Below are 27,865 nucleotides of genomic sequence, written 5' to 3' on the forward strand. Positions count from 1 at the left end.
AGTCAGAATGTTAAAATGATTTATTACTATTCTGCTTCACTACAGCCTCCATGACAGAAAGGTGGACTAAAGACTTCAAGTCATATTGCTGTAATCCTCATGTATTCTGCCCTCTTGTGGTTAAAACCCTGACAGATCTGGACAAAAGTCAAACTAAGATATTATTTTTTTCAAAGCTTTCATCATGTTCACATTAGTTACATTAAAATAATATTTTAAATCTGCTGCAAGTCTGTGGACAGGAAACTTGTTTGAATGTACTTTACTGTAGACAGCGATTAACAATGGATAATCAACAATATGGATAATCAACAATAGCAGGAGTGACAAGAATCTGATATCACACTCTGGCTCCAGGGCAGGACTAAGGTATCATTTGACATCACTGTGTTAATGCAACCCCCAGCTGTGAATGAGATGCTTTTGGAAGTGCCATTTACCACACACCACAGGGATCCCTGCATGCATTAACACATGCAAAACACCTTTCACCTTTACCCTTTGTAAAAATACACTCACTCCCACAAAGCTGTTTTAACACACATTTGAGAAAGAATAGTAATTTGAATCACAAGCCATTCTAAAGACATTGTGATCTGGTTTTAAATGTAATTGTAAAAGAATGACTCTTTCTTTTTCCAAACACATTTGCAACATGTCTATGGAGCTCAGTTTCTCCATGGAGCTTTGTATTCCTCAGTGATAAATTTAAGAAATTGGCTGTAGGTTCTTCACAGAAGAACAGAGTGAATAGTTTCTACATAATATGTGCATTGAGGGACCATTACAAAGGGAGAGGAGAGAATGACAAATTATTAAGTTATTAAGAAAGCCATTTCTTACAAAGCACACACACACACACACACACACACACAGGAAATAGTATCAGGAAAGCAAAAACATGTAGATTAATTGAAGCAATGGATAATAATAATAATAATAATAATAATAATAATAATAATAATAATAATAATAATAATAATAATAATAATAATAATAATAATAATAATGATAATAATGATGATGATAATAATGATGATAATAATAATAATAATAATAATAATAATAATAATAATAATAGCCCTTCATGCTTTACAGCAAAGACATTACATGCACCAAGTGCTTCACATGAAAAGACATAAAAGACCGAATAAAACCTGTATGTACACAGAATGCATCTTCACATGGAAAAAAACCCAATTGATAATTCTACAGGATACAATTAGAATACACACAATGTATGACATAGGAAGGAAAATAAAGCCCAGTGAGATAATATTCATTTGAAAAAATAAGCTAAAATAGTGTATAAAATGCATACCATTTAGGAAAGTACGTAAACATTTAATAGGCGCAGCAGTGAGTGATCGATGCCTTCATGTACAGTACGAAAATATTAAACACGTACAAACACATCAACTGGGAAAAAAATTACAAACATCTCATGGTACACAGAATCCATTTAACCTTGTGTTACAGTCTTTCCACATTTAGTAAGTGTGCTTTTGTCATTTTTAGTGCATTCATATCGGTAAATAGATAATAAAAAAGCAGCAATAAATACAATTGATTAAATTATGCATATATTAAATTCTGTCTTGCTTTGTGAATAGAAAGCGCTCGTGTGACTTTTTAATCGAACAAAATCAGCTACAGATGCTCGTTCAAAGTTAAATTTCGCCATAAGCACAGATGTACGTGCACTCTACATGTTGATGAATTGGAGTTTTACGAGGACACATGAACGCCTCACGTGGCTCAGCCAGTCACAGCCGTTTCCATCGTCAACAGGAAGCCAGGGAAGCGTCCTTGGAGATGTCGTTAGCGCTGTAACTTTCTCATCTTTCTCCCCTCTGCGCCCACCATGTCTGTGTCAAACAACTGACAACTTATCGGTATTGCCGCAGAGGTAATGAGAAAACGGTTAAAAGTCTAAAAGGTAAATAATTTACCACGAATAAGCTATTCTCCAACTACTTAGCCGGCTAAGCTAAGTAGCTCGTTTGTGCCCAGCTAGCTAGCAGTTAGCCGAGATGCTAGCTTAAATAGCTTAGCGCCTTTTTCTGAGCTGTCCCACGTATTTTTCTAACCTTACAACGATATCATGCAGATATTTCTATGCTGATCGAGCTCATAATGTGGCTTAACTGTTTATCTCAACTTTTCAATACGCCCCTTCGCCTTTCTTTGTCAAACAATCAAGCTAGATTCAAGAAGTTGGTGCAATGTTTTAATCTTATTAGCTGATATAATGTGATGGTGCAAAGAGTTTAATGTCCGAAAGCAGGACTTCTTTTACATAATATAGTAACCTTGTGGAGCTGTCTGCCACTGTGTATTGCACAGCATATCTCCCCATTGTCATTGTTTTGCATTTCCTTGCAGTAACCATGACTGCAGCTGCTCTGATAGGAGACCAGCTGATCCTAGAAGAGGACTATGATGAAAGCTATATACCCTCTGAACAAGGTACACAGTGGTGAGGGTAAAAATCCTGGTATGGCTGCTATTAAAGGGATGGTTCAGATTATTTAAAGTGGGGTTGCGTGGGGTTCTTAATCATTGACAATCAATTACACACAGTAGATGTCAATCAGCACGCCCCCCAGTTTGGAGAAGAAGGCTGGAGTCTGACATAAAGATAGGCAATGTACTGCTGTGGGTGGGGGCGGCAACAACATGTATTTAAGCAATCTAAAAAAAGAATCACCTAAAACAAATCAATATCAGTGTGAGTATATGCGACAATGAGATTGTTTTCACACTAGATTAAATAATATTTAAAATCTTCTGCAACACTGTGGAGAGGAAACTTGTTTGAATTTACTTTGTTGTAGACAGCGATCAACAATGGATAGCAGGAAAAGAGTGATGACAATCTGATATCACACTCCGGCTCCAGGACAGGACAAAGGTATCATTTGACATCACTGTGTTAATGCAACCCCCAGCTGTGAATGAGATGCTTTGTATGTGTCTCCAGCTAGAAAAAGTTATTTTCAAAGCCAGACTCCATAGAGAAAAACAGTGACTTAAGAATGCTGAACACAGGTGCTGCCTTGAACAGTTATTTTCTCTTTCATTTATTTTGTTTTGTTTGTGGTATTGTTTGACTTTGGTGTTTAAAATGATTGGGTCAGATTCACCAAAGTTGAACAATAACACATACCAACTAAAGCCACGTTTTCATCAAAAGCTTTCAGTTTAGTACCTTTTGAAGCACCCATAAACAGGTACCTAGTCCTGGATGTGTTTCCACCTCAGATAGTTCTCCTACGTGTGAACAGGGTTGTTGTCACTCGCTGCTCCATTCAGCAGCACTTGCTGTATTTCCTTGTTGACCAGTGATACAGAGGCAAGTCTGTACCCCATTTATTGTCCACAGAAGGGGGCTGAACAATGACATTTTCAAATAAAAAAGGGCAGGCTGGAGTGTGAAAATCTCTCTATGGGATATTTCGAAATAGTGGGTTTGTGTACTGACTCCTCGTCAGGCAAGAGCAAGGGTTTAGTGCTGCTGGAGCACAATATGAATGTCCACCTTAATTTTTCTCAAAGAGAGGATTAGAATATATGTAGTTCACATACTCTTGTTGCTATTAATTTATGTGTGTATATATATATATATATATATATACACACACACACATATATACATATATATGCTTGAAGATCCACTGATTACTAAAAGTGTATGTCATCCAAGAGAGACAACAAAAAAAGACAGAGTGGAGTTGTTGTCATGTTGAAAATTAAGGTGTGTTGATGGATTCGTGTAATCATCTCATGCATTGAATAACATTACAAGTAAACATTCCATCTTAAAATTTGCTGACAGTCAGCCTAATGAATTAATTATTATTATTATTATTTTTATTTTTATTTACTGTCTCAAGCTGCTGCTAGAGGCTGCAAAACATTCTCCTTTTTTATTGCCATGGTTTTTAAAAACTTGTCATGGTGGTTAAATCAGCCACATCTCACCCTTGAGCATAAAGCTTTGATAATCTACTGACCAGTGAACGGCATGCAGTGTTACTAGTTCCACCTTTTAGTGCTGGATCTGTGTGCCAGGTACCCCAGCAGGGGGGTGATGGAAATTGGGGACAGTTCCAAAGGTACTAAAGATACCATCTACAAATTTTCACAGTGGAAACACAAAACAGAGGTACCAAACTGAACTGAACTAGACCGAACTGGTCGTGGAAGCGCGCCATAACTGATTAAAACTACAGTAGACCAGCAGCTACTGTATACAGCGAGCTAAGATTACTGTATTTGTCAAAGGAGTCTGGTGGCTTTGATGAGAGCATAGGTAAGGGACTAAAGCCATCAATGGCTTCCCTGTCAGAACTAGCTGTCCGAGGCAAGGTAAAGCAGTGAAAATATTGCCAATATGGCATACATATAAACTAATAGAATTTTTTAGGTGGATTTTTTTTCGGGTGGCTAAAGTATGTTTTGTTGCTGATCCCCCCCCACACACAGCAGTACATTTCTTATTGCGTCTCCAAACTGGGGGTATGCCGACAAGCTGTATGTAATACACTGACTATGGATAAGTATCTCATACAGCCCCACTTCAAAATAATCCAAACTATCCTTATGGACATGACCCACTGTGCTTAATTATTATACCACAGCTAATATGTACTATCCTCTCATTGGTGGTGTGAAATCCACAGCTTGATTGGCTTTCACTGGTATGTTGATAATTCATGACAAATAGTAAGGATCCTTCCTGACAGCAGCAATATAGAAAATCTACAGTGTTAATGTAATTTTATTTACACTACTTACTTATCAATATATAAGTATATTGAGTTTTAAGCCCATCCTAAAAAAAATATCATTCTGTCATGTCAAATTTTGTTTAAGTGGGGCTCATTTTGCATTAATGAGTTGTTTAAACATCTAGACACATTTGTCTTACCTCACTCTTTTTACCTACCAGAGATCCAAGAGTACGCAAGAGAGATTGGCATTGATCCCGACCGTGAGCCGGAGCTCCTGTGGCTGGCCAGGGAAGGCATCGTTGCCCCTCTGCCTCCCGAGTGGAAGCCTTGGTAAGTAAGGGAGGACGCTAATTTTGGGTGCCCACCTTGAAACTGAGCTCATTGTATCAATTTTCTGTGCTACTAGGGGAGAAATGTGTGTGAAACATTCATGTTTTCACAGATGGGGATGTAAACTGTATGTGCAACTTGACTGGCGTGCAGACGCATTCAAACGCAAGGCAGCAATTCTAGTTTCTTTCATATTTTAGCCACTGCTGCTCCAGAAAATGAAGTCACATCCACCATTTCTCGTCTGTGTGTTCTCATGTAGACCAAGAGGCTGGTAAAATGAAGGAATAATTTGTCAGATATAGTTTTTTTTAATTTGTTGTAAGCTTTTAATAAAATTTATTTAATGCTTATAAACTAATAATTATTAACTTAATTAAAAAATAGTACAAAGTAGATACTACAGAAAGTGAATGTAAGGAGCTTTAATTCTTTAAATGCTTTAAACCCCATCCCATCTGGGGATGTGTAGAATTATATAGTTCATTTGGTGCAGTCTCAGGTGACATCTCTCCGTTCACCTACCCATCATCTCTCCACCCCCCTCCTGGGCCATTTTGGAGGTGCCGAAGTGACCCCCCTCCTCTCCCACCTCATCCCCCACAGCCAGGATGTGACGGGCGACATCTACTATTTCAACTTCTCCTCGGGCCAGTCCACCTGGGATCACCCCTGCGACGAGCACTACCGCCGCATGGTGGCCCAGGAGCGTGAGCATGCCCAGCTCACGGCTGCTGCAGGAGGCACAGGGGCAAAGAAGGACAAGGACAAGAAGAAGAAGAAAGAAAAGAAGGAGAAGAAAGAAAAAAAGAAGAAGGAGCCACTCAAGACTCCTGGAGTGAGTGGTTGTTATATTTTTCCAAAGTTTTAATCTTGTGTTTTTGGTGGAAGAAATGCTTGGACTGGATTGGCTTTGCTATTTTTTTCTGTTATGATGTACACTGTGCAAAACACTAGCAAATATATTGTTTAATCATTTCTAATCAGAGAACAAGGGGATCTTGACGTCTTTAATCAACTACAGTGGTGGGGATTCTCAGTGTAATGAATGATGGAACCGTTTCTGATGTTTGGTGTCTGTGCTCACTTGTTTTCTGTGTCTGTTTTTCCTACAGGCACTGAGTTCAGCCCTGGGACCCCTACCATCCCCGCTGGGAAGCCTGGCTCCTTTAAGAGGCCTGGATGCCCCTGGCCCGGGCCCTCTGCCTGGTTCTGCGCCTGCTCTCCGGCGGTCCCTTGGCAGCTCTGGGGGACTGGAGCCCCTTAAGACATCCCTTGGGGTAAGATCCAAATAGTATATGAAGGTCTATATGATACGTTTTTGCATTTTTTTGTAGTCTCACTTAAACCATTTCACTATACAGTTCAGTATTTTTAATTTCTTTGTCTGTCAGGGCCCTCGGAGCAGTGGCGCATCCAGTGTTTTAGGCAACAGGCAGGAGGAGAGGGTGTCTCTCACTCTGCCCAGCTTTGGTGATGATGATGATGATGATGATGATGATGATGAGAAAATCTCAGAAAACGAGGTAGTACAACCGAAAGATAAGTGCAAGATGATGAAAGCAGTTGGTTTAGCCTTACATGTATACTTTATGTCCCAATCAAACCAGGCTTTGTCACTTTTTCAGCCAAGTCCTCGTGGTTCAGACAGGTTGTTGAAAAACCTTCATCTGGACCTGGATGCCCTCGGAGGAGGCCTACAGTATGAGGTACACAGAATCATAGATTTTCATGTTAATTCCAGTGGAGCACAGTGCTTTTTAGGCATGAATATGTTATTTTCTTAATGATTGGTTTGTGTGTGCGCACTCTAGGACAGTGATATTAGTGGTGGAGCTCCAGCTGAGGAGAGGACAGAGCCAGAGTTGCAGGACTTGGCCCTGTCCACGGGGCCTACAGACCACAGCCCCGAACCACCATCCCAACAGGTAAAAACACTCACAAAGTGGCTCCGAGCTTTTTTCTTTCTTGCTTGCTCTGCCATTTCTGTGTTCTGTATGCAACACCAATGTATCAAGTGACATCCCCTTAATACAATCGCTAGCCGTCCTGGGTAAAAATAATGGCAGATACTTCTTTTTAAGGCTGGGGCATGCTTATTTTTTAAGCTAGCATGATGGCAATTGTATTTTGTGAAACTAGACAACCTAATGACAGGACATGCCTCAGCTTTACCCGTCTGGAAAGTGCGTTTTGGGTACAGGGTGCCACTTTTGTTCCTACTCTGTGCCAACTTTTAAGAGTGTGGAGGCAGGTTGCGTCTTAGATTGCTAAGCAAGCAAAGCCAACACTAAATCATGGCCTATTAACCAGAAATCCCGAGTGCAGAGCTCATCTCCTTCCAGGTGTTGTGTCTTTATTGTGTATTTGGCCTTAAAATATTAATAATTTTAATGATATAAAATGCCTCTGTTTATCTCAAGGCGCACACATCACAGCATGAAAAACAGGCGCCCTGTAACTCTTGTGTGTCACAGCAGTATTGCTCTCACTTTTAAGTGCGACTTCTATGCCTCTACATCAAAAACAATGGATTTGAGGGCGCCAAAAATAAAGAAAGGTTTACGGGCCCTAAGGCGTCCACTTGTACCAACCCTAACACCATAACTTGGTGGGAAGGTGGCTAAATAATGCTTCAAAGTTTGTCTAAAATTTGACAAGGGAATAATTGGCAAACGCCATTTTTAAAGCGGTCACTTGAACTCTCTCATGAAGATATTTGAATGAAAATGGCTTCTATGGGTACCCATGAGTCTCCCCTTAATTTTCAGGGGCTTGTTCCCAGTAGATGTTTTTTTCTTCACAATCACTCTGCTCCTTCAAACCAAAGTTGCATATGTGTAATTTTAAGGAAAAGAACATGCTGTCTTTTTAAAGAACAATGACTCACCAAGCGCATACAAATGTATAACACGTTAAACAAGATTTTTGTGGGCCGCAAAATATTGAATGTATTAGTACAAGTATGTACACCAGAGAATAAGTAATATTAACTGTAAAATAAGAAATCAAAGAATTTCAGTGTGCGATTCCCAAATTTAAGTTATGAGACATCCACAGATTTTCATTGGCCTCATTTGGCCACCCCTATGAAAACATTTCTGGGTTCACCACTGTGTGTTCTGCACTCTTTGAATGGCCATAGTATTTTTTCACCGTGACTGACAAGTGCTCACTTGATTGAAGCAGGGTTGAGTTGACGATCATTTTGAAGCACAATCATCCATGAGAATGAACAGGTATATAAGATGCTACATTTTATCTCGACATTTAATAGGCTGTACTTGAATCTGGGACCTCGGTTACAGTCCCAAAGTATAATCATAATCATTGACCATCACAAAATTGTGATGGATCTTTGCTCCTGAGTTCATTGCAAAAAATGGGGTCTTCATTTTCTTTCCCCTCTGGTAAAAAATACAGCCATTGATTACTTAGAATTGTATTTTTAATATTTGTTTAATAAGTTAATGACGAGAACTTAATAATGTTAGATATAGATGCTTATATGTATTTTGAAGTTTGTAGCAGGCATTGTTGTTTCACAGTGTGTATCACTACCATTGTGGGCTCTTCTTGTTGTCTCATGTAACATGTGTCTAAACTATCTGTTATTGCTTCTCTTTGTCTCGTGCGACCTCTTTGACCTTAAAACCTGTCACCTTTGCACTGTGACCCGGGATGTGTTTGTGTAGCTGCTGTGCTGCTGGGATCTGTCCTATGGGCACGGCTGTCATTGTGTCTTCCTCTTTGTCCTGCTGTCTTCCTACTGTCACTGTTACTGCTTTGCTGTGTGAAATTATATATCACGATTATGTGTCATCACCATCAAAACAACGAACGCTATAATTTCCCTTTAATTTATGTATTTATCCACATTGGGACAAACCAGCACTCCCAGCTACTGCCTTCAGATTCTGAGAATTCTTTTACAGTAACATAATACAATAACAATAACTTATTAAAGTTGGTAATGCATTTATTTGATCCAAAATTACACAACGTCCCAATGATTTAGCCAAACTACTTTTATTGACTCAGTGATTTCTTCTACACATTATGGCTTTTCTTAGAGGAGAAACACTGAAACAAGGAAAACGCAGTTATCCAACAAACCTAATTCTGCGTTTGTGTGTGTGTGTGTGTGCGTGTACTTTAATGTGAAAGAATCCCAGAACAAGAAAATGTTTTTTTTTTTTTCTCTGATTGCATGCATATGTATTAATTTGTTCGTTTGCCTCATTTGTTTCTTGTGCGTTGGTTGTCTTACATAATTATTGTCCCTGCAAAATGCACGGTTTGTGGTTTTGCATGTACTTGTGTCCAGACCATGACCCCCCCCACCACCACTGTATTTCAGTGGGGGTCACAATCTTTCTGTCTGCCTCCTCCCCTCACCTGCCCTCCTCCGTCCTTTCTCTCCCGTGTGTCTCTGCACGCCTTCCTTTGTGCCTCTGTTTGGGATGGATGGACTGTTCGTCCTCTTCCCCTCCACCAAGGACTCCCTGAGAGGCCGCCACCTCCGCCTGTCCTCACTGGCGGGCAGCAGAAACCACATCAGTGAGGAGGGGGCTAGTGTTGAACAGGAGGTAGTGGAGGAGTTAGATGAGGTGGTGGAGGAGGAGCATGAGGAATGTGAGGACGTTGAGAGAGAGAAGGGAGAGGATGAAGATGGAGGGGAAGCAGAGGAGGGAGGGAGGGGGGAGAAAGAAAAGCTGGAAGATCGAGAGGCACTGGATGAGGAAGCAGATGGGAGAAAACGCAGAGAAGAAGGGGATGAGATAGAGGGCGAGCCGAGAGAAAGTAAAGAGTCGATAGAAAGCAAGAAACAAGAGGAGGAGGCAGAGAGCGACGAGGTAGAGGAGGAATGCTGTGAAGGCGGTGATGAAGAGCTTGATGAAAGGAAGAGTGGAGTGTCAGAAAACAGCAAACACAGTGAGAAACAGGAGAGCAGCGATGCAGAAAGTTGCTTTAAAAGCCAGCAGGGTGAAAGCAAAGACAGAGAGGAGAATGTGGAGAGTGATGAGGCAGTGGAGAGTTTAACAGAGGAGAAAGAAGAAGTTCAGGAAGAGATGATAGAGGAAGAAAAAGACGAATTTGAAGAAGGCAGCAATGAAGTTGTGGATCAAGATGGAGGAAGTGAGGACAAGGAGGACACACATTACAAAGAGAGGGATGAGTTCGAGGGAAGCGTAGATAATAAAGACATGCAAAATGAGAGTGAGGAAGAGGAGGTAAATAGCAAAAGAGAGCAAGACAAGGAGGAGGAGGAGGATGAGAATGATGAGGCTTTGGAGAGATGCTCCCTGAGCCAGAGGAAACTAACAGAGAGTGATGAGGAGGTTTTGGAGAGATGTGTACAGAGTGAAGGAGGAGAAACGGAGGGGGAGGGGCTGGAGGTAGATGACGAATCAGATGCCCGAAAGCTGGAAACTGCAACGGAGAGTGAGGAGGAAGCTGTCGAGGTTTTTGAGATTGGAACGGCTCAAATCCAACCAGGCGAGCTAAGCAAGACGACGGTGCTGAGTGACGTTAAAACGCTTGACCAAAAGAGAAAAACTCTTGCCGGCAAGACGAAGAATGTTGCAAAAAAAAGCCCCCTTCCTGCAGAGGTAGGGTTCGGTGTTGCCACCGTGCGTGCTCACGCTCCTCTTCTACATCACTACCCAACCCCAACCCTGGTCCTGCCTGACCTCTGGAAGCAGGTGCATGTAGCTCCCAGAATCCAACTCCACTGCCTTAGGGGCTCCAAGCCTGAATGTCACAGGCACATTGGAATTTGAGAGTCCATTTGAGCCCCTGAGGACTGGATTGGAAAGTTCTGATCCTTTTTTCCCCATTCACCAGGGTTCCCACGGACATGGAAAACCTGGAAAAGTCATAGAATTGCACAATCTCATTTTCCAGTCCTTGAAAACATATTGAATCAGTAAAAATTAGGGTTGTGGGTAGGGTCATGCTAAAGTAAGGCTCAATGTTTGAATGGATAAACGGCATGGCCATTTCACAGGGGTCCCTTGACCTCTGACCTCCAGATATCTGAATGAAAATGGGTTCTGTGGGTCCCTGTGAGTCTCCCCCTTACAGACACGACCACTTTATGCTAGTTCCATGCAGTTTGTTGCTATCGTTTGATTCCTAATGATTTGGCTCCTTTACCTAATGATTTGATTGTTTTACCATGTCAATATATACTTCAGAATTTAAAATGCAAAATAATGGAAATTAAAAAGTAATTACTTAATTAAGTGCGATTAACTATTGAAATTCTGTGATTAATTGGCATTTAAAAAAGAATGATTCCTTCGACAGCCTTAGTAAAAACTAATTTAATGTTTTAAGTCATGGAAATGGAAATTTTGTCATCTGTAATTGAATTAATAGTTACAGAAATCTTCTGAGGATAACTTTCCATGTAATGTAACATAGCAGCAAGTTTAGTTTTTGTAAGTTAGCGGTTGACATTATGTAGCTCCAGTATGTGTTGATTCAGGGCAGCACGATACATCGTTTCAGCATCAACATTGTGATGCGCAATAGTCACCTTGAATCATGTGTGATGTCAAGTAAGGCTGTCAGTAAAAGTAAACTATTTGCTGCTTGATCCAAAAAGGAAAACTGGCACAGTTCTTGTTCTCCATGACTCATACCGGCCCAGTCTCAACCTTTCAGACAGGTTACTTGTATCTGGTGTAGTCTGGCGGCGTTTGTTATTGAAAGCAAAATTCTCCTGTTTGTGTAGAAAAGTACCAGAACCAGGCTGGCAAATGTGCTTTCCCAAAATGGAAGTTTTATTATGGATCCTTGAAAACTCATGGAAAAGTTTTTACATTTTGTTCCATTAAAATATGTGGGAACCCTGACTGACAGTGCAGGCTTTTGTAAGTCGGTCTGCCTTTAGATTTGCGGTTGATTGTGAGGACTCTCATCTCCCGCCATCACCTCCCTCAGAGTCTGCTTGCTTCAGTTGCAGTTTGCTTGGCTGTCTGGTTTTCCAGTATGGCTGCCACCTCGCTGACTTTGTGTTTGCATGTACGCTCTGCTTTTTGCATTTTGCTGTGTGTTTGTCTTAGGAAGAGACAGCATGCCACGATATTTAGTTTGGCATCTGATTTTTGTTTGCATGTGTTGATTTGTCAGCCTGTCATTGACTGTGTTTGTGCATGTGTTATCGCAGGAGTCTGAGGCCAGTGAGAACATACTCGAGGAGGCCTCATCCTCTATAGATGTCAAGGTATTCTGATAAGGCAACATGACACCTATTTGTTTTTTGTTCAACTTTTACTGTCAACTTGTCATGTGATGGTTCTGGTTTTGAATGCCAAAGCTTTCGGAGAGGGTTCTTGATATCGACGACCTGTCCAGCACTGTCAGTCCACTGGAGAGAGAAGACAATGAGGACACAAAAGAGGAAGAGGAGAATGAAGGGGAGGCAAAAACAAAGAAGGCAGAGGCCTCCAAGAGGTTTGTTGCTGTTTAGATATTGTTCCTTGAAAACAGCTTTCCATGCTCAGACTAAGCTGCATCATCTCTCAAAAAAGTGTGTTTGAATAGGTCTTGAATGGCATCTCACCAGGAATTGGAAGTTAATTTCAGAGACTTTGTTTATCCATTTGTTCCCACATTTCCTGACTATTTCAGCTGATTTATTAGGACTCTGTGCCTTGGCCAGAGGCATTGTGTTTCTGGGTTTGACCGTGCCATTCTCTTAAACGCAATCTCAAGATATCTCAAATTTAGCTCAAATGTCTACCTGGACTCAAGTATGATTCATTAGGTTTTGGGGGTCAGAGTTGAGGTTCACTGTGACCTTATGTCCATCCCATTCTTGTGAATGCAGTATCTCAAGAAGGCAATGACAGAATTAACTTCTTGTGAACAGGATATCTCACCAACACCCCCTCGGACTCAGCAATGAGCTGCTTAGATTTGTTGGTCAAAGGTCAAGGTCAACGTGACCTCTCCGTCATCTCTTTCTTGTGAATATGATATCTCAAGAATGCCTTGAGGGAATTTCTTCAAATTTGGCACAAACATCTACCTGGACTCAGTAATGAAGTGATTGGATTTTGGTGGTTAAAGTTCAATTTCAACGTGACATAACACGTTTCTGGCCATAACTCAAGAATTCATAGGCCAGTTTTGACAGAAACCTCACACAAATGTTTGGTAGGATAAATTGATGACATTTTATATAAAAAAGGTCAAAGGTCAACTTCACTATGACATCACATGATTCTTCGAATACACTAATCTGGCCATTACTCAGTCTTACATCTCAGGAACAGGACAGGACGCATTTGATGCTGATGCTGAATTGGTGACTCTAATTTGTGTCCACCTTGAAACTGGACTAATTGTTTACATCATTTGTGCTGCCGGGGGTGTGTGAAGCATCCATGTTTTAGAATATGTAGATTATTGGCAGCAACATCCATATTTGGAGCATTATCTATTGCCATCGCTACATGTGAGTCTGGGCAGACAAAAGATCCAACTATAAAATGTAACTTGCTGACACATGCAGCTACTGTGTCAAAAGAAGGGCGAGAACATTCAGGAAATGTACACAACTTCCATTTATGAAATAACACTGAAAGTTGTGTGCAGTCTTTTTTATTTGCAGCCTTCTTTTTTCTCTTTGGTATCAGTATGACATCTTTCTTCCTCTTCAGGCATGTGCAGGCTGTTGGCAAAAACAACCCTGAGGCTCCGAAAGTTGAACGACTCGTCCTCCACCAGTCCAGCCCACCGCCCTCTCTCTTAAGTCCGTCCCACTTAGAGCAAGGTGTCGAACTCCATCCGAAAATAGAGAACCTCGGCACGTCTCTGGGGCTACAAAGGCCTGAGACCTCCAGAGGTCGGCTGGTCCGTACCTCCAAGACCCAACGCGACGATGCTGAACCTCCCTTAAAAAAACAAGAGTGCCCCCTAGAGGAAGAGTCAAGCTGGCGAATTCGTAAAGACAGAGAGAAGAAAGAGAGGGAGAAAGAGGAGGAGAGGAGGAGGGAGGATGATCAGAAGATGGAGGAGGAGAGAGAGCATATGTTAAAGGAGAAGGAGAAGAGAATGAGTCTCCTCCAGGAGGAGTTGAGGAGAGAAGAGGAGGAGGAGGAGAGGAAGCTTAAGGAGGAAAGTGAGGAAAGACTGAGGTAGGCATGGAAAGAATAACACCAATTTTTACTGTCTTAACACATGTACAGTGTGCTTAAGCATACTATGCATGTGTTTGTGTGTCTCCCCAGTGCTCTGCGACAGCATCTCCTGTCTAAGAGGAGAGAGGAGGAGGCCAGGCTGAATGAGGAGTCTGAGAGGATGCTGGAGGAGCTCAGAGAGTCTACCATGGGGGATAGGGACAGACAGCAACATAAACTCAGGTCACACACCGACACATGAACACATCAAACAGATGTGCACCAGATCAGCGGTTCTCACAGCGAGGCTAAATCTGCAGACTTTCAATATCAAGATCTTGTTCACAAAGTATAACTAGATGGGTGATTGATGACCTGATGAGTGCATATTACCACTTGTTATTTGGTTATTATACATTTTATCATTAAAAAACATCCGGGAATCCTGCTTTATAGAATATGAACCTTGCAAATGAAGCCCATAAATTAGGAAATCATAATCCGACATTATTCATTATGCATCAACAGTAATTATTTGCAGATATTCTCAGACAAGGACATTTAAACTTGCCTGTAGCAATCATCAGTCATCATCTTGTCAAGTGTCTGGAAAAGTTTCAAAATTTGAAAAGATGACCACCAAGAAAACTGGTATATCACAAATCTACAAGTTAGGCAAATCACCTGAAAACTGTAATAGCTTATAGCCATCCTTTAGATTTCTTTTCTAGCTTTTGTGGCTTATGTTACTATGACCTAAATGCTATAAAGGTATCTAATTGTGACATAATAATAATTATTATTATTAATAAGAAACAATAAGAAAACACACAATTTTCTTTAGTGTTTTATTAGACTCATCCAACAGTTTTTTAATACAACAATAATAATAATAATAATAATAATGTTATTATTATTATTTTGTTTATTTATTTATAGTTAATTATTTAATATTTGGGGGTGGGGGAGGGGCTGATTAAATAAATTAAAATAATAATAATAATAATAATAATAATAATAAACTCCCAAAGTGACCTTGATGTGTGTAACCCTGTGTGCTCAGGGAGGAGAGCGAACTCTTGCTGAAGGAGTTTCGCATCACTCTAGAAGAAGAGAGAGTAGCAGAGTGCAACAGACTGGAGGCCCAGAAGAGACAGGACAGTGAACGTCTGAGGGCTGAGTCAGAGGAGGAGCTGCAAGCGGAGAAGAGGAGACTCCAGGGGGAGAGGGAGGAGAAGCTGAACTCCCTGAAACACGAGGTGACAGAGGACGCTTGTCTGTTTGTTGTTCTAGCTAGTGTCAGATTACAACATTCTTTCATTAGTGTTTAATGGTACACTATGCAGGACTGTCTGTCTCTGTTTGTGAACACATTTGCCGCGGAAAGTGACAGTAAAAGCCAACCCTAGATTAACTCTCGTTTGGTATTTAGCCTCATTTTATTTGCCTGCTGCTTTCAGTCTGAGATTTGGTTGGTACCTTTTTATAAAGCCCCAACCTCACCTGAGTGCTGTGGGGTTACATGTCCATAAATGTCTCAAACACAGGAAGGTAAAGGAAGAAGAAGAAGAAGGTAGAAGGTAGATTTATGGGTAATTCTTTAAAGAAAGTTCAATAATACAAAGATAAGAAAATACAGGCAGAGGGCAGAGTCTCTGCAGAAAAAATACACCTCAACACACCTCTAGTGGGTCACAAAAGACGATTGAGAGTGATAATATATAGTCTATACATTATTTTATAGGTAAATGCTGCACAGTAAACTTTTGTCATTGCACCTGGCTTAATTGCCTTGAGACTATTTACTCGATTAATGAGGGTCATTCCAAACAAGCTAAAGCTGAACACAATTTCCACGAACAACAGAGATAAACAAAAAAAGACAAGCTTGACAAGCATGTGTTTGAAAGTCAAACTTCAAATATTGTCCCTGATATTTAGCAATCTGCAGTGAAAAACAAGTGACTCATGGGGTTTTTGACCGATGTGATGTTGGCAGGTTGGCATATTGGCAAAGGAGGATGTTAGGCAAGCTGACATCAGTCATTGACAACACCTCTCACCCCCTTTAAAGACTGTGGGGGGCTTATTCAGCTTTTTCAATAACAAACTGAAACACCCACAGTGCAAAAACAGATTGCTGCTGAAGATCCTTCATTCCAACAGCAGTCAGACTTTTTAATAAGAAAGCATAACATGATGTGATGCTGCTGCTGTCTTTGCCTCCAGCACCCATATACATATATGTATATATACACATACTGTGTAACATTCCTGTGCTATTTTACCACTCAGTGTGCAGTATTTATAGGCTATATTTCTATATTTATATAGTAAATAAACTAGAAACTATGTGTGTATTTCATTTATTGATCTTTTTTATCTTATTGGCCTGGAACCCACTTTTCATATGTAAAACACAGCCTGAGGCCAGCTACGCATGTGGCTTCATGTAATTTTACACAAATTTTAGTGAATCACGCTTCGGTCCATCTCTTAAATACAGTTCCATTTTAGGTTATTTCCTGTCAGTTGTTGTCCACAGACAACAAGAATTCTTGGTAATGATGGCGCTATCAAGTGTTTTACCCACATGTTTTGAGTGACACAGAGTAATGATTTGTTCATATGTGTCTCTCTCTGTGTTTGCACTGTCTTGTTTGTGTAAAGGTTAAATTCACAGAGCGTAGGAGGGACCTCATGAGTCCACGACCCGAACAGCAACTGGCAGAGTACCACCGAGAGGTTAGAGGACACACACAAAGCCACAGATTGTGTACAGAGTTGCATCATCATCATCATGTGTATTTCTTTTCTTCAATTAGATTTTATAATATGGATTATATTATATATATATGTATATATATATATATAATTTTACTTGTTGTAAACTGACTTTCACTGTTTCCGCTCTCAGCTGGCTGATGTTCTTCAGGAAGTGCGGGAGGAAGTGCAGCGTGATCATGAGAGGAAGCTGGAGCAGCTGAGGGAGGACCACCGGAGAGAGATGAACAGCATCAGAGAGAAATACCTGGATGAGGTTAGTGTGTTTAGTTTTGATTAGTCAGTGTGTCAAGTAATATTTACATTTAACATTTACCTACATGCTCCCACCCTGTACTTGCATTAGTGGGAACAGCCGAATATGTTAAAATTTGTTTTCCATTATTATATTTCCAGCAGGATGCAAGAAAGATCTAAACTTTGTTTTTCTTTATGACATTTACAAAATTGTGTGTGTGTGTGTGTGTGTGTGTGTGTGTGTGTGTGTGTGTGTGTGTGTGTGTGTGTGTGTGTGTCATAGGAGACTGCGCAGAGGGCACGCTTACTTTCTACTCTGCATGAGGAAAGAGAGCATCTCCAGGCCTCGCATGCCGTCCAACTGGAGAAACTGCGTTTGCAGCTCAACACACAGATTCAGAAGACACAGCTGACACACTCGCGCAAGGTGACACCAGACACACACATTTACTAATGGTGCAGTTCTGCGCTTGTGGTGACATTACATTGCTTTTTGAGGACTGTAACAAATAGCTCATATAGCTGGTCTTCCTTTTCACCTGGTTTCACTGTTTGTTAGATTTTAAATGAATGCTTTTACACACATTCATTTATGCAAACACAAATAGATTTTTTTTTTGGAGCTGGGCTGTTCAAACATATATACTATTCACTTAATCATTGTATCACACTCTTGGAGCACAGAGCATACTCTGGGCACAGATGGAGCAGCAGAATGTCATGCACGCTGAAAGGGAAATTATTGAAATAAAAATTGATTCTGCTGAGTCTAAAAGTTTTCATTGACTCCTTGCAGCTATTTGTTTCATCCACCAGCTCTGAGTGGATCAGTCATCGTTCCCACAAAGTTACAAATTGCTGCTGAGGAAAAAAAAGAACTCATGGAAAGCTCTGCCTGTGCTGCGTTCGAGGACCTGCAAAAACCTCTGAATTTAGAGAGGGGACACATTTACAAGAAAAAAAAAACGATTGCTTACACTGCAATGTTAACCGTATCTCCAGCATATGGACTAAAATCCCTTAAGTAAAGGGAAGCCTTTTCTAAAATGATTAACACTTTTTATGATGATATACTAAATATTTCTGTTTCTTCTATTAGGAGTCAGAACTGGAGGATCTGGGAAATCAGATAGAGCTGAGAGCCAAAGAGCTGAAGAGCCACGAGGCCATGCTGCAAACCAAGGTCGTCTTTTCTTATACTCTATGTACTATTAATCACTGGTACACTGACCTAAACCACGTGGACTAATGGTTTCTGTCTTCTATCAGGCAGCAGATCTAAAAAGAAGGAGAAAAAAGCTTGGGGAGGAAGAGGAGGAAGTGGACAGACAGATAGAGGTAACGTAATGAACTTTTTACTGGTGTACCGAAAAAAATCCACTGAGAAACTTCAGCTGATCCAAAACTCTGCAGCTCGGCTGTTAACCAGAACCAAGAGGAGAGAGCACATTTGTCTACTTTTAGCTGCTCTGCACCGATCCTTCTCCTTACATATAAAGCCCTCAATTGGCCCAAAAACAGCTAAAAGAAAATTTAGGATGCAGTCTTTGTCAGTTACGCCTTAAAGTTCTTGTATTCCCCAACATGTCCGTGTATCAACCACCTTTTTCCACACCCATGTGTGTGTCCAGGCCTTACCCCGACTCCTCCAGGAGAGAGACCAGCTGAAGGAGGAGCTGGAGAGGATGAGAGAGGAGAAACATCAAGCCAGAGAACTCATCCAGAGAGCCAGGGAGGAGAGAAGTCAGGCCAAGGAGGAGGGGGGAAGGCTTAGGGAGGAGAGAGACAAAGCCAGAGAAGACAGCAGGAGGGCCAAGGAGAGCAAGGAGCGACTGGAGAGCAAGGTGGTGCTGCTGCAGGAGAGATGCGACCGTCTCAGCCGCAGAGTCAGGTATAGTTTCCTACAAAGAACATCCACACATCCTTCTGTTTCAACTTATGTATTTCTTTATTGGAGAATGCAATGAATTTCAGTGTTCCTCTGCAAAGTTGTTTGCATTCTTAAAGAAATTTCTTATATTGTCCAATCAGTGAGCTGGAACATGATGATCGAGTGAACGCCTCCCCTATACCAGAAGCCAAAGAGGATAAAACGAAGGCAGAGGTGACAGCGCCCTCTAGTGACAGAAGAGACTCACCGCTACACGTAGAAGACTTGGAAGACCCGCCACACTCCCCTGTGCCCGACAGCCACAGCAGCATGGACGAGTAAGGAGAGAGAAACAAAAAACATAGAATAAATTTGTGATTGCATTTGCTATTTTGCATTTGTAGGGTACAAATGTATTTAAAGGATGAGTTTTGAGTAACGTCTTGTTTATAGCAAGATTAATGCTGTGACAGAATTGTTTATTAGAGAGTTCCAGAGGGAAGGGGTTGACACGGAGAAGGCTCTGTCAAGGTATGGCGTTTAGTCTTGGATGTTGGGGAGGCTGCAGGAGGGAGTGTGGTGGTGGAGAAGGGTGGTGCATTAGGAGGGCTGATTGAGGGCTTTGCTAGTGTAAAGAAAGAGTCTGTATTGAATCCACTGTGGGACAGGTGATGTGGTCAGGGAAATAAGAGTGAGTGAGCAGGTGTGCAGCATTATTACTGTCTTTAGGCTGTTGCGGACTGAGTTTTACAGCTAGTCAATGATGGTATCGTATGAAACCAGAAGACCTAAGAAATCCTTTGGCACAAAACATATTTTAGACTGTCAATTCAATTCATATTAAATTCAAAGACACTTTATTTGTCCCACAGGGGCAATTTGTAAAGGAGTTCAATAATGTGCAACTAACATGATTTGGCTGATTTTACAGATATCTAGATAGAAATTGGTTTTACGGAGACCCAAAAGTCACTTCCTTATAGACATGCCCACTTTATGCTAGTCCCATACAGTTTGAGGTCAAAACCATGCAGTTTTTGCCTACTGTATTTGAGTACTACTGCATAGCTGTCTTGGCATTACATAAATTAGGTATGAATCGAAAGCTGAGACTCAAGGATTCCAGCTGTATTCATGAGTGAAAGTGGTAGACATTTAATTGTAATTATTTCTTTTAAACAGACATTACTGTGCGAAATGTCCTATTGTGACCTCTAAGATAATCACAACCTCATAAAACTTCAGAGTCACAAATTAAAGATCCTGAGCATTCAGAGGATGTTTGGTTTTTATAGATATATATTATGTTAGTAAGGGGATTTCTCAACAGTTTCCAAAATGGAAGAGCTCTCCATTCAAATGCAGAAATATGCAATTCTTACAGAATCTCCAAATGTCAAAAGTTTTGTTATACCAAATCACATTGTGGGTTTTTCTGTGGTGTTCCTCAAGGTCTTTGTGTCTTAATGTGGTATTTTTAAGGGATTATGGACCATTTTTATCAGTTCTCTAGTGGAAAAAATACTTTAATTTAGCAACAAATTTGTGTAATAATGGTATCAACCCAAAAACTGCTGCAACAACTTATGACAGGTAACCCATCAACCCATGACTGAGCATGGGAATGACCATCTTAAACCTCCATCATATACACTCCAGACTTTCACAGTTTGAATCGGCGCCTAACAAAAACACAATGTTTAATACTTATTTAGGACTAGGAATACTTGACATGCAGTGCATGTCTTTCAGCTGATGTATACCACTTCTGTGTGTTGACCTGCTATCTCCCCCTAAATATCCCCTATCCCTCCTAAAAAAGACAAATACCAGTCTATTGTAGGGAAGGGTGGATAAGAGGAGGTTAAGGGGGCTGGATGATTTACCATAAAGAATGCTTTTGCAATAGAGGAGTCTGGATGTGATAAAAGTATGGATCTATGGATCAAAGTTTCGGCAGCAGCAAAAGTAGAAGAACAGGCAGAGATGAGCATGGATTTTCAAGCTGAAAAGGGAATTTTGGTAATGAGACTTGCATAATGTACAAAAGAAAGGTTGTTGTCATATATAAGCTTCTGGATGTGTGGTTGAATAACACAGTGTAGCTGTCAATTTTGGGAACAATGTTAATCATATCAGATGTTCCCCAGTTTTGTTTAAGGATGTTTGCTTTTATTCGTGTATTTATAACAGCAAAGTAGTTGGTCATGGAGGAGTTAGTTGCAGTGACAGTGGATTTTGTGAAGAGGTAGAGTTTTACTTCACTGGTATAGAAATTCAAGTGGAAACCATGATGACAGACTACATTACCAAGGGGGATCATTTTGAGATTAAATAAGAGAGGACCAAGGTCTGAACCCTGGGGGATGCCTTAGGATTTGTTTAATTTTAATTTACAGACAGTTGATAACAAGTTTGAATTTAACCTCCCCCCTCAACCCCTGCTTGAGTCCAGGTTCCGACGCTACATCTCCTCACATGGTGCATCCATCCAAAAAACCAAACTCTTTCTGGAGAGAGAAAGCAGCCGGCTGATGGAGAGACAGGCAGCTCTACAGGCGGCGCAGACCAGCTCCTCCCAGGATCCTAATCAGGAAGGAGGAGTGACTGAAGAGATGATTAGAAACCTCCAGCAGGTAGTGAAGAGTGCGACCCACCTCCTGTGGAATAATAACTGAGAGGAGTTTATCTAAGTCAAGTGTTAAATGCTGGTTACTTTCTCTTCTTCTGTCAGGAGGTGAGAAATGTGGTGGAGCTGCAGCGGACGGTTCAGAGAGGAAACACTCTCCTGCGAAGGAAAGAGGAGCAACTCCAGCAGCTGGAGAGCTCGATAGTTGAGGAGGTGTGCACGAAACATCCTATCTACCCTTACTCAAAGTGTTACTTAATTCTGGTTACCAACGTGATACTAAACCAAACTAGCTGCTGCCGGCTACAGCCATCGTACTCAATACTGGACCAATTTTTAAAAAATGTTGTTCCCATTAGTCATTTGAACATGAAACCATAGGTAAATATGTTGCAGGTTGAAAAATACCCAAGTTACCTTTAGGCAGGGAATACTGTACAAACAGCCGTATCATAGCTGTTCAGAGCTGCGGTTTGACTTTTTGCTCTCTCTGTTTAGCCGCTGTTTGGCGATATGTCTCGTCTGGCAGGAGAGAGAAAGGTGACCTTTGATGTGACTGAATCCGACCTCAGCAGCACTGTGGACCAACCAGATGTGACAGGTAACACATATTCATGGTTTTACGAAAAAACTGTCCTATTCTTTGCTGTTATTACTGTTCCCCTCGTATCATAAGATAGGAAGATAAACTAGGAAAAAAAATCCTAGTTTATCTTCCTCTTTTTTTCGTTTCTTTCTGTAAATAATAATGTAAAATTGTTGATAACGTATTTTGAGTATGTGAGTGTGTGCATATATGTTTAGTTACTTAGTGATTAGGTTTAAATGAATAAGGAAGCAGTTAATTACGAATACATTAACCAAGTCATCGTGTGTTTGACCATTTCTTTTGCATTATGTTTTCACCGAAAATATTATTTTTGTCCCTCTGCATGTTTGTATAATCATTTCTCTATTTTCTTTTACATGTTTGAAATGAATAGATAAATGAGATCATTTTCCCAGATACACTTAAGGTGAATTCCTCTCTTTCTCTCTGTTTCTCACTCACTCTCCCGTCAGGACGTCATCCCACAGTGCCGGACAAAGTCCAGGAGTTAGCAGAGTCACTGCAGCAGATCTCAGGCCAGCTCAACACTGTGCTGAGTGCGTTGGGTTCACTGGCTCAGAGACAGAGCACTACACCCTACACAGCCTTCCCTCTGCCTCTGTCTCAACCTCACTCCACCCCGGCTCCAACCTCCGCCACCTCTGCCCCAGTCATGCCGCAGATGCACACCCTGGGCCCCAGCCCCTCAGCCCCACCAGTGAGGCTCTCTGAGCCATCCTGGAACTGGGCGCCCCAAGGCACCTCCGCAGCCACCCCTCTCTTCAGCACCCCCATCAGCAGTGAGCTGAGGGCCTCTGAGGACCTCATCAACAGCCGATGGAACCAGATTTTTCCCAGTACGCCAACAGACTGAGTGAAGCACCAGTAATGGGATATTATGCTATAAGGAGGTTTTATGAGTTGCAATCATTGTTGTTGAACTGTTGTCCTGTTCTCCAGGAGCAGCTATGGACCCAATCGCCTCCAGCACCATGGGGACGACCTCTGCATACTCATCATACATTCCTGCCAGGTAACCTACAACACACCTTTAATGAAAGTGTTATTGTCGATTACAAACACACATCCTTGTTGTCTTAATATACTCGCACGTGTGTGTGTGTGTGTGTGTGTGTGTGTGTGTGTGTGTGTGTGTGTGTGTGTGTGTGTGTGTGTGTGTGTGTTTGTGCGTATTTCAGTGAACATGGTCGTAGCTTAAGGTCCATGCAGAAGTCAGTGGAGATAGACGGCCAGCGGCTGCAGGGGCTGATTGATGGCAACAAGAGGTGGCTAGAGATGCGCAAGAAAGACACCAGCATGTATCCTTCTGTCGCACATCCACACACACTAACACACATATATATCAGTGTTGGGTTGAATCCATCTGCTATTTTTCTGCTCTCTCAGTTTCATGTTTTCGTATAAGCACGTTTAATCAAATCATCCTTGAGCAATGTTCACGTGTGCCCAGAGCTGTGACTGGGCCAGGGATTGTGCGTGTTTGTGTGTGTTTTTAACACCATTTGAGCAATTCAAGGAAGTGTGTTGCTATATAGCTAGAAAAGTAGAAAGCCTCTTTTTACACTTTATTTTGATTATTTAACTTAAAGTGTTTTTTGATGTATTTTGACTCGTCTTTGACTTATTTGACCTTTTACTAAAACACATTATTGCAGTGGTGGAAGAAGTACTTAGATCTTATTTACCTTAGTAAAAGTAAAAGTATCACAGTGTAGAAATACTCAGTTACTTGTAAAAGTCCGGCATTAAAAAAATGTGCTTAAGCCTGAAAGTAGAGGCATTCAATTATACTTAAAGTACATAAAGTAAAAGTACACATTATGTAGATTTACCAATGTCACGAGAATATATGTGATATTATTATGTTATTGAATCATTGATGCATTCAAATTAATATTGATATAAAGGTCTAGTGTGTAGGATTTAGGGGTGTCTTTTGGCAGAAATGGAATATAATATTCATAACTATGTTTCCATTTGTTTTAATCACCTGAATATAAGACTTGTGTGTTATGTTTCTCTACAGTAGCCCTGAATAGACAATTCAAACAGTTGCTCTAAATATGTCCAGTTGCCTTTTCATGTTGTAGGGTTGCAGCGATATACCAGTTTCAAGGTATACCGTGGAATGAAAATATGCAGTTAGTATACTGTGTACATTTGTCACTCAGTCACTGGATGGAGAATCTCTCCTTTATTTTATTTTATTTTATTTTATTAAAGACTTCTATACATTGTAAAAAAAAAAGTGCATCCACACACTCAAATCTGAGTAAAAATCATATTCACAATGCAAGCTTTTGGTCAGAGACTTTCTTCAAGGTGTAACAGTTGACAAGTGGAATCTGCAGAAGACATCAGTTTTTTAAATTATTTTTGAGAGGATATCACTTGATTAGCCTTAATCCAGAACACTTGTGTCAATCACTGTGTCTTGAGTAGCAAGACATCAAGGGGATTGTAGTCTTTGGGAAAGTGACTACAGAATGAACACAGTTTAACTACAGAGACAGTCAAACACCAAGCACGACATATTTACAAAAGTGACCATATTTACAGTCCAATAAATAACAAGATAAATAGATGCTATGTAGACATCAGCCTAACATATAAAATCTATTAAAATGTATTCATGTAAGAACATTCATGCACTATCTTTGTGGTAAGGCTCATAGTTACCACAAGGATAATTTCCTTGTCTAAGGGGAGCCAGAGAGTCTGTTTTGGAGTGGGCATTATAATGGCCAAAAAAAGAAGGAGAGGTTAGATTTGTCGTTTTGCAAATAAGTCAAAACCACAAAATTCCAAGGCACGCTGTGATGCCTATACATTTCAACATACAGTCTTCATCAGGGCATGTAAAAAGTGGCAGCTCACATATATATGAGGCTGATTTCGGGTGCCAGCCAAACAGAGGAGCACTAGCTTTATTGATTGCACCTGTGACAGTTATCTAGTGCTCCTCTGATTGGCTGGCACCTGACATCAGACTTGTATATATGTGAGCTGCCACTTGTTTTTACATGCCCTGATGAAGACTGCATGTTAAAACGTGTAGGCATCAACTTACCTCTCCCTCTATTTTTTGGGCCAAGATATTGCCCACTACCAAACAGACTTTCCTGGCTCTTCTTAGACAATAAAACCATCCATGTGATAACTGTGTCCTCTGCCACAACACCTGGAAAACCAATGAATTTAGACATCCTAGGTCAGGACAAAAAAAATCAGTGAGGATAGTTATCACATGCAAGACAAAAAATGGAATTCATCTGTTTTTTTATGGTAGAAAATGCCCAATTTAACAAACATAAAAGTTCCTTAAGACGCACAAATGTGAATTTCCCTACTACTTAAGACTCAGTGACACAAGTGTTCTTCATCAAAGCTAATCAAGTGATGTTCTCGCAGCTCCGTGTGCTGCTGATTCTGGTTGTCACCTGCCTTGACGAAGGTCTCTGGCTGAAAGCCTGCATAGTAAACAGTAAACCTTAATTTTGCCTGGATATGAGTGTGTGGATGTGGTTTTTTTTCAATGTTGATAATGATTCAGCTCCAGCACTTGAGTCAAAATACCTGGGGAGCAGTGTTTTTCCAAAGCACACCATTACTTGTCAGACTATTTTATGAACGCAGTTATGTCGTTGTCCCTAACTCCTGCCTTCCAGACCTCTGTTCACTCGCTATCGGGCCCCTTCAGCCAAGAGCGGCCTGGTGCAGCTGGGCCTGGACGATAACAACCAGATCAGAGTCTATCATTACTAAGGACATGACACACCTCAGTCCTGTTGCACTGTGCCTGCTGCTGAGGATTTTGGAGCAGTCATGGCTGTGACACGTCAGCATTGTGACAGTTACACACGGAGGCCTCGTGTATGCGTCCCATGTCCTCTTTGACCCATTACTTTTGCAAACTTTCAGTGCAGAGGCTTTCAGGGAAAGTCCGGCCTCCTCTGCTAAGATAAGAGGTGATAAGAGGACGCAGCAGTTCAGGGAGCAAACGTGTCACAGAGGGCTGAGGACTTTAATCCTCCAACATTAGATATGGCCATGAGCAACAACAGACATCACGTCTACAGATTACAGCTCCATGCCAGATTCGGGCCAAAAACTTTTTTTAAAAATGCTTACATTTATTTTGATGTCAGATGGGAAAGTCAAGACAATCACAGAGAAGCATCTGAAGGTTTATGTACTGTACTTACCTGCTTTACTGAAAACGTCCCAGACGTCATCTGAATTCACATGCTGCTGCAGCCGGGACACAAGAAACACTAAAAGAAAGAAGTGCTTTGCAGGTGCTCAGAGGTCAAGTTTCATTTCATGACATTTGTATTTATGACTCTGGTTTTGTAAGTGTCTTGTGTGCATAACTGTTGTTAAACGATTTCCTCTGTTTTTGTCGTTTAAGCCTGTCAAACACCAAAATCATTGTTTATGTGAAGGTGAAGCCTATCCACTTTTTTTTTTATTCATTATTTATTCCGCAGCAGTAGCAGTGACATACTGATTAGTAGAAACTTTAAAGGGATGCTTAAGATTTTTTGAAGTGGGGTTGTAGGAGTCAGTGTCTTAGGGTAGTTAACAAAGGGTGCAGCAAAACAAATTTAAGCTCCCCCCAAAAAATCTGTTTAAATGTGCACTATATTAACAGTATTTTCACGGCTTTACCTTCCATCAGACAGCAAAGCTGTAAACGGCTTCAGTTCCTCGTCTCTGCTCTTGTCAAAGCCACCAGACTCCATTGAGAAAAACAACATTTTATGATCTCGCTGATCACAGAGGCTGCTGGTCTTCCGCTGACTCAACCAGCTAGTTAGTTTGTGTCATTGTGCGACTTTGGAGAATCTTAACGAACCCCTTTTGTCAAAGTCACACAATAACACTTACAAACAGTGGTAGACCAGCAGCTCCTGTGTTCCACAATGTTAAATCCCTGTTTTTCTTTATGGAGCGATATAACGGCTTCATTTTTGGAAATCGCTGTCTGACATTAAGGAAAAGCAGTAAAAATACTCCTAATAAAGCACTAACCTTAACTGAGAATGATTTTTTTAGGTGGAACTTTTAGGAGGCTAAAATGTTTTGTTGCTGACCCATCCACAGTAATATATTTCTTAGCTGCCATGTCGCACTCCAGCCTGCTTCTCCAAAAACGGGGTTGTGCCGACTGACATGTATTGTATGTAATACACTGACTTTGGATAAGTACGCTGTACAGCCCCACTGAACTGAACTATCCATTTAATACATGTACAGGAAGAGAGACAAAGTGTATTTTGTGTATACAGTATATATTTGTGTAAATAAATACTGTATTTTTCTATGATGTATTTTTAATAAATAGAATTTTATATTTTATTTTGTGCAGTGACCCTGTTGTACGTGTGGTCCATTGTTTGTGTGAGTCTGTGTAGATACAGATATCCACACCCTGATAATTGCATGACATTATGTTCACACAAACAGCCTCATGTGCGTCACACTCTGAGATTTCCAGTTATCAAGATGATGGTGGATTACGGGACGTCAGGT

The 27,865-nt window shown here is 40.9% G+C and overlaps 1 protein-coding gene across 3 annotated transcripts; it reads left to right on the top strand.

Annotated features, from left to right (window-relative positions):
• Positions 1-1,763: 1,763 nt before the first annotated feature.
• On the top strand, positions 1,764-27,704 carry cep164 (centrosomal protein 164). 3 transcript variants are annotated; one of them, XM_088078614.1, is made up of 28 exons: positions 1,764-1,939; positions 2,386-2,469; positions 4,955-5,066; positions 5,630-5,904; positions 6,182-6,346; positions 6,461-6,592; positions 6,695-6,775; positions 6,881-6,994; positions 9,566-10,678; positions 12,244-12,300; positions 12,394-12,530; positions 13,742-14,218; positions 14,312-14,443; positions 15,264-15,459; positions 16,871-16,945; positions 17,118-17,240; positions 17,505-17,648; positions 18,321-18,404; positions 18,491-18,559; positions 18,853-19,112; positions 19,253-19,429; positions 21,547-21,727; positions 21,826-21,933; positions 22,219-22,321; positions 22,783-23,166; positions 23,270-23,342; positions 23,509-23,628; positions 25,999-27,704. In XM_088078614.1, the coding sequence occupies exons 2-28, from the start codon at positions 2,440-2,442 to the stop codon at positions 26,093-26,095; spliced, it is 5,019 nt and encodes a 1,672-aa protein (XP_087934740.1). In that variant the 5' UTR covers positions 1,764-1,939; positions 2,386-2,439; the 3' UTR covers positions 26,096-27,704. The 3 variants fall into 3 exon arrangements, with proteins under 3 accessions (XP_087934740.1, XP_087934739.1, XP_042343329.2); XM_088078613.1 differs by having other exon boundaries at positions 5,673-5,904; XM_042487395.2 differs by lacking the exon at positions 9,566-10,678 and having other exon boundaries at positions 1,766-1,939; positions 5,673-5,904.
• Positions 27,705-27,865: the final 161 nt, after the last annotated feature.

The sequence above is a fragment of the Plectropomus leopardus genome, chromosome 6, assembly GCF_026936395.1.
Source record: "Plectropomus leopardus strain MGB_pleo_1.0 chromosome 6, ASM2693639v1, whole genome shotgun sequence".
NCBI lineage: Eukaryota > Metazoa > Chordata > Actinopteri > Perciformes > Serranidae > Plectropomus > Plectropomus leopardus.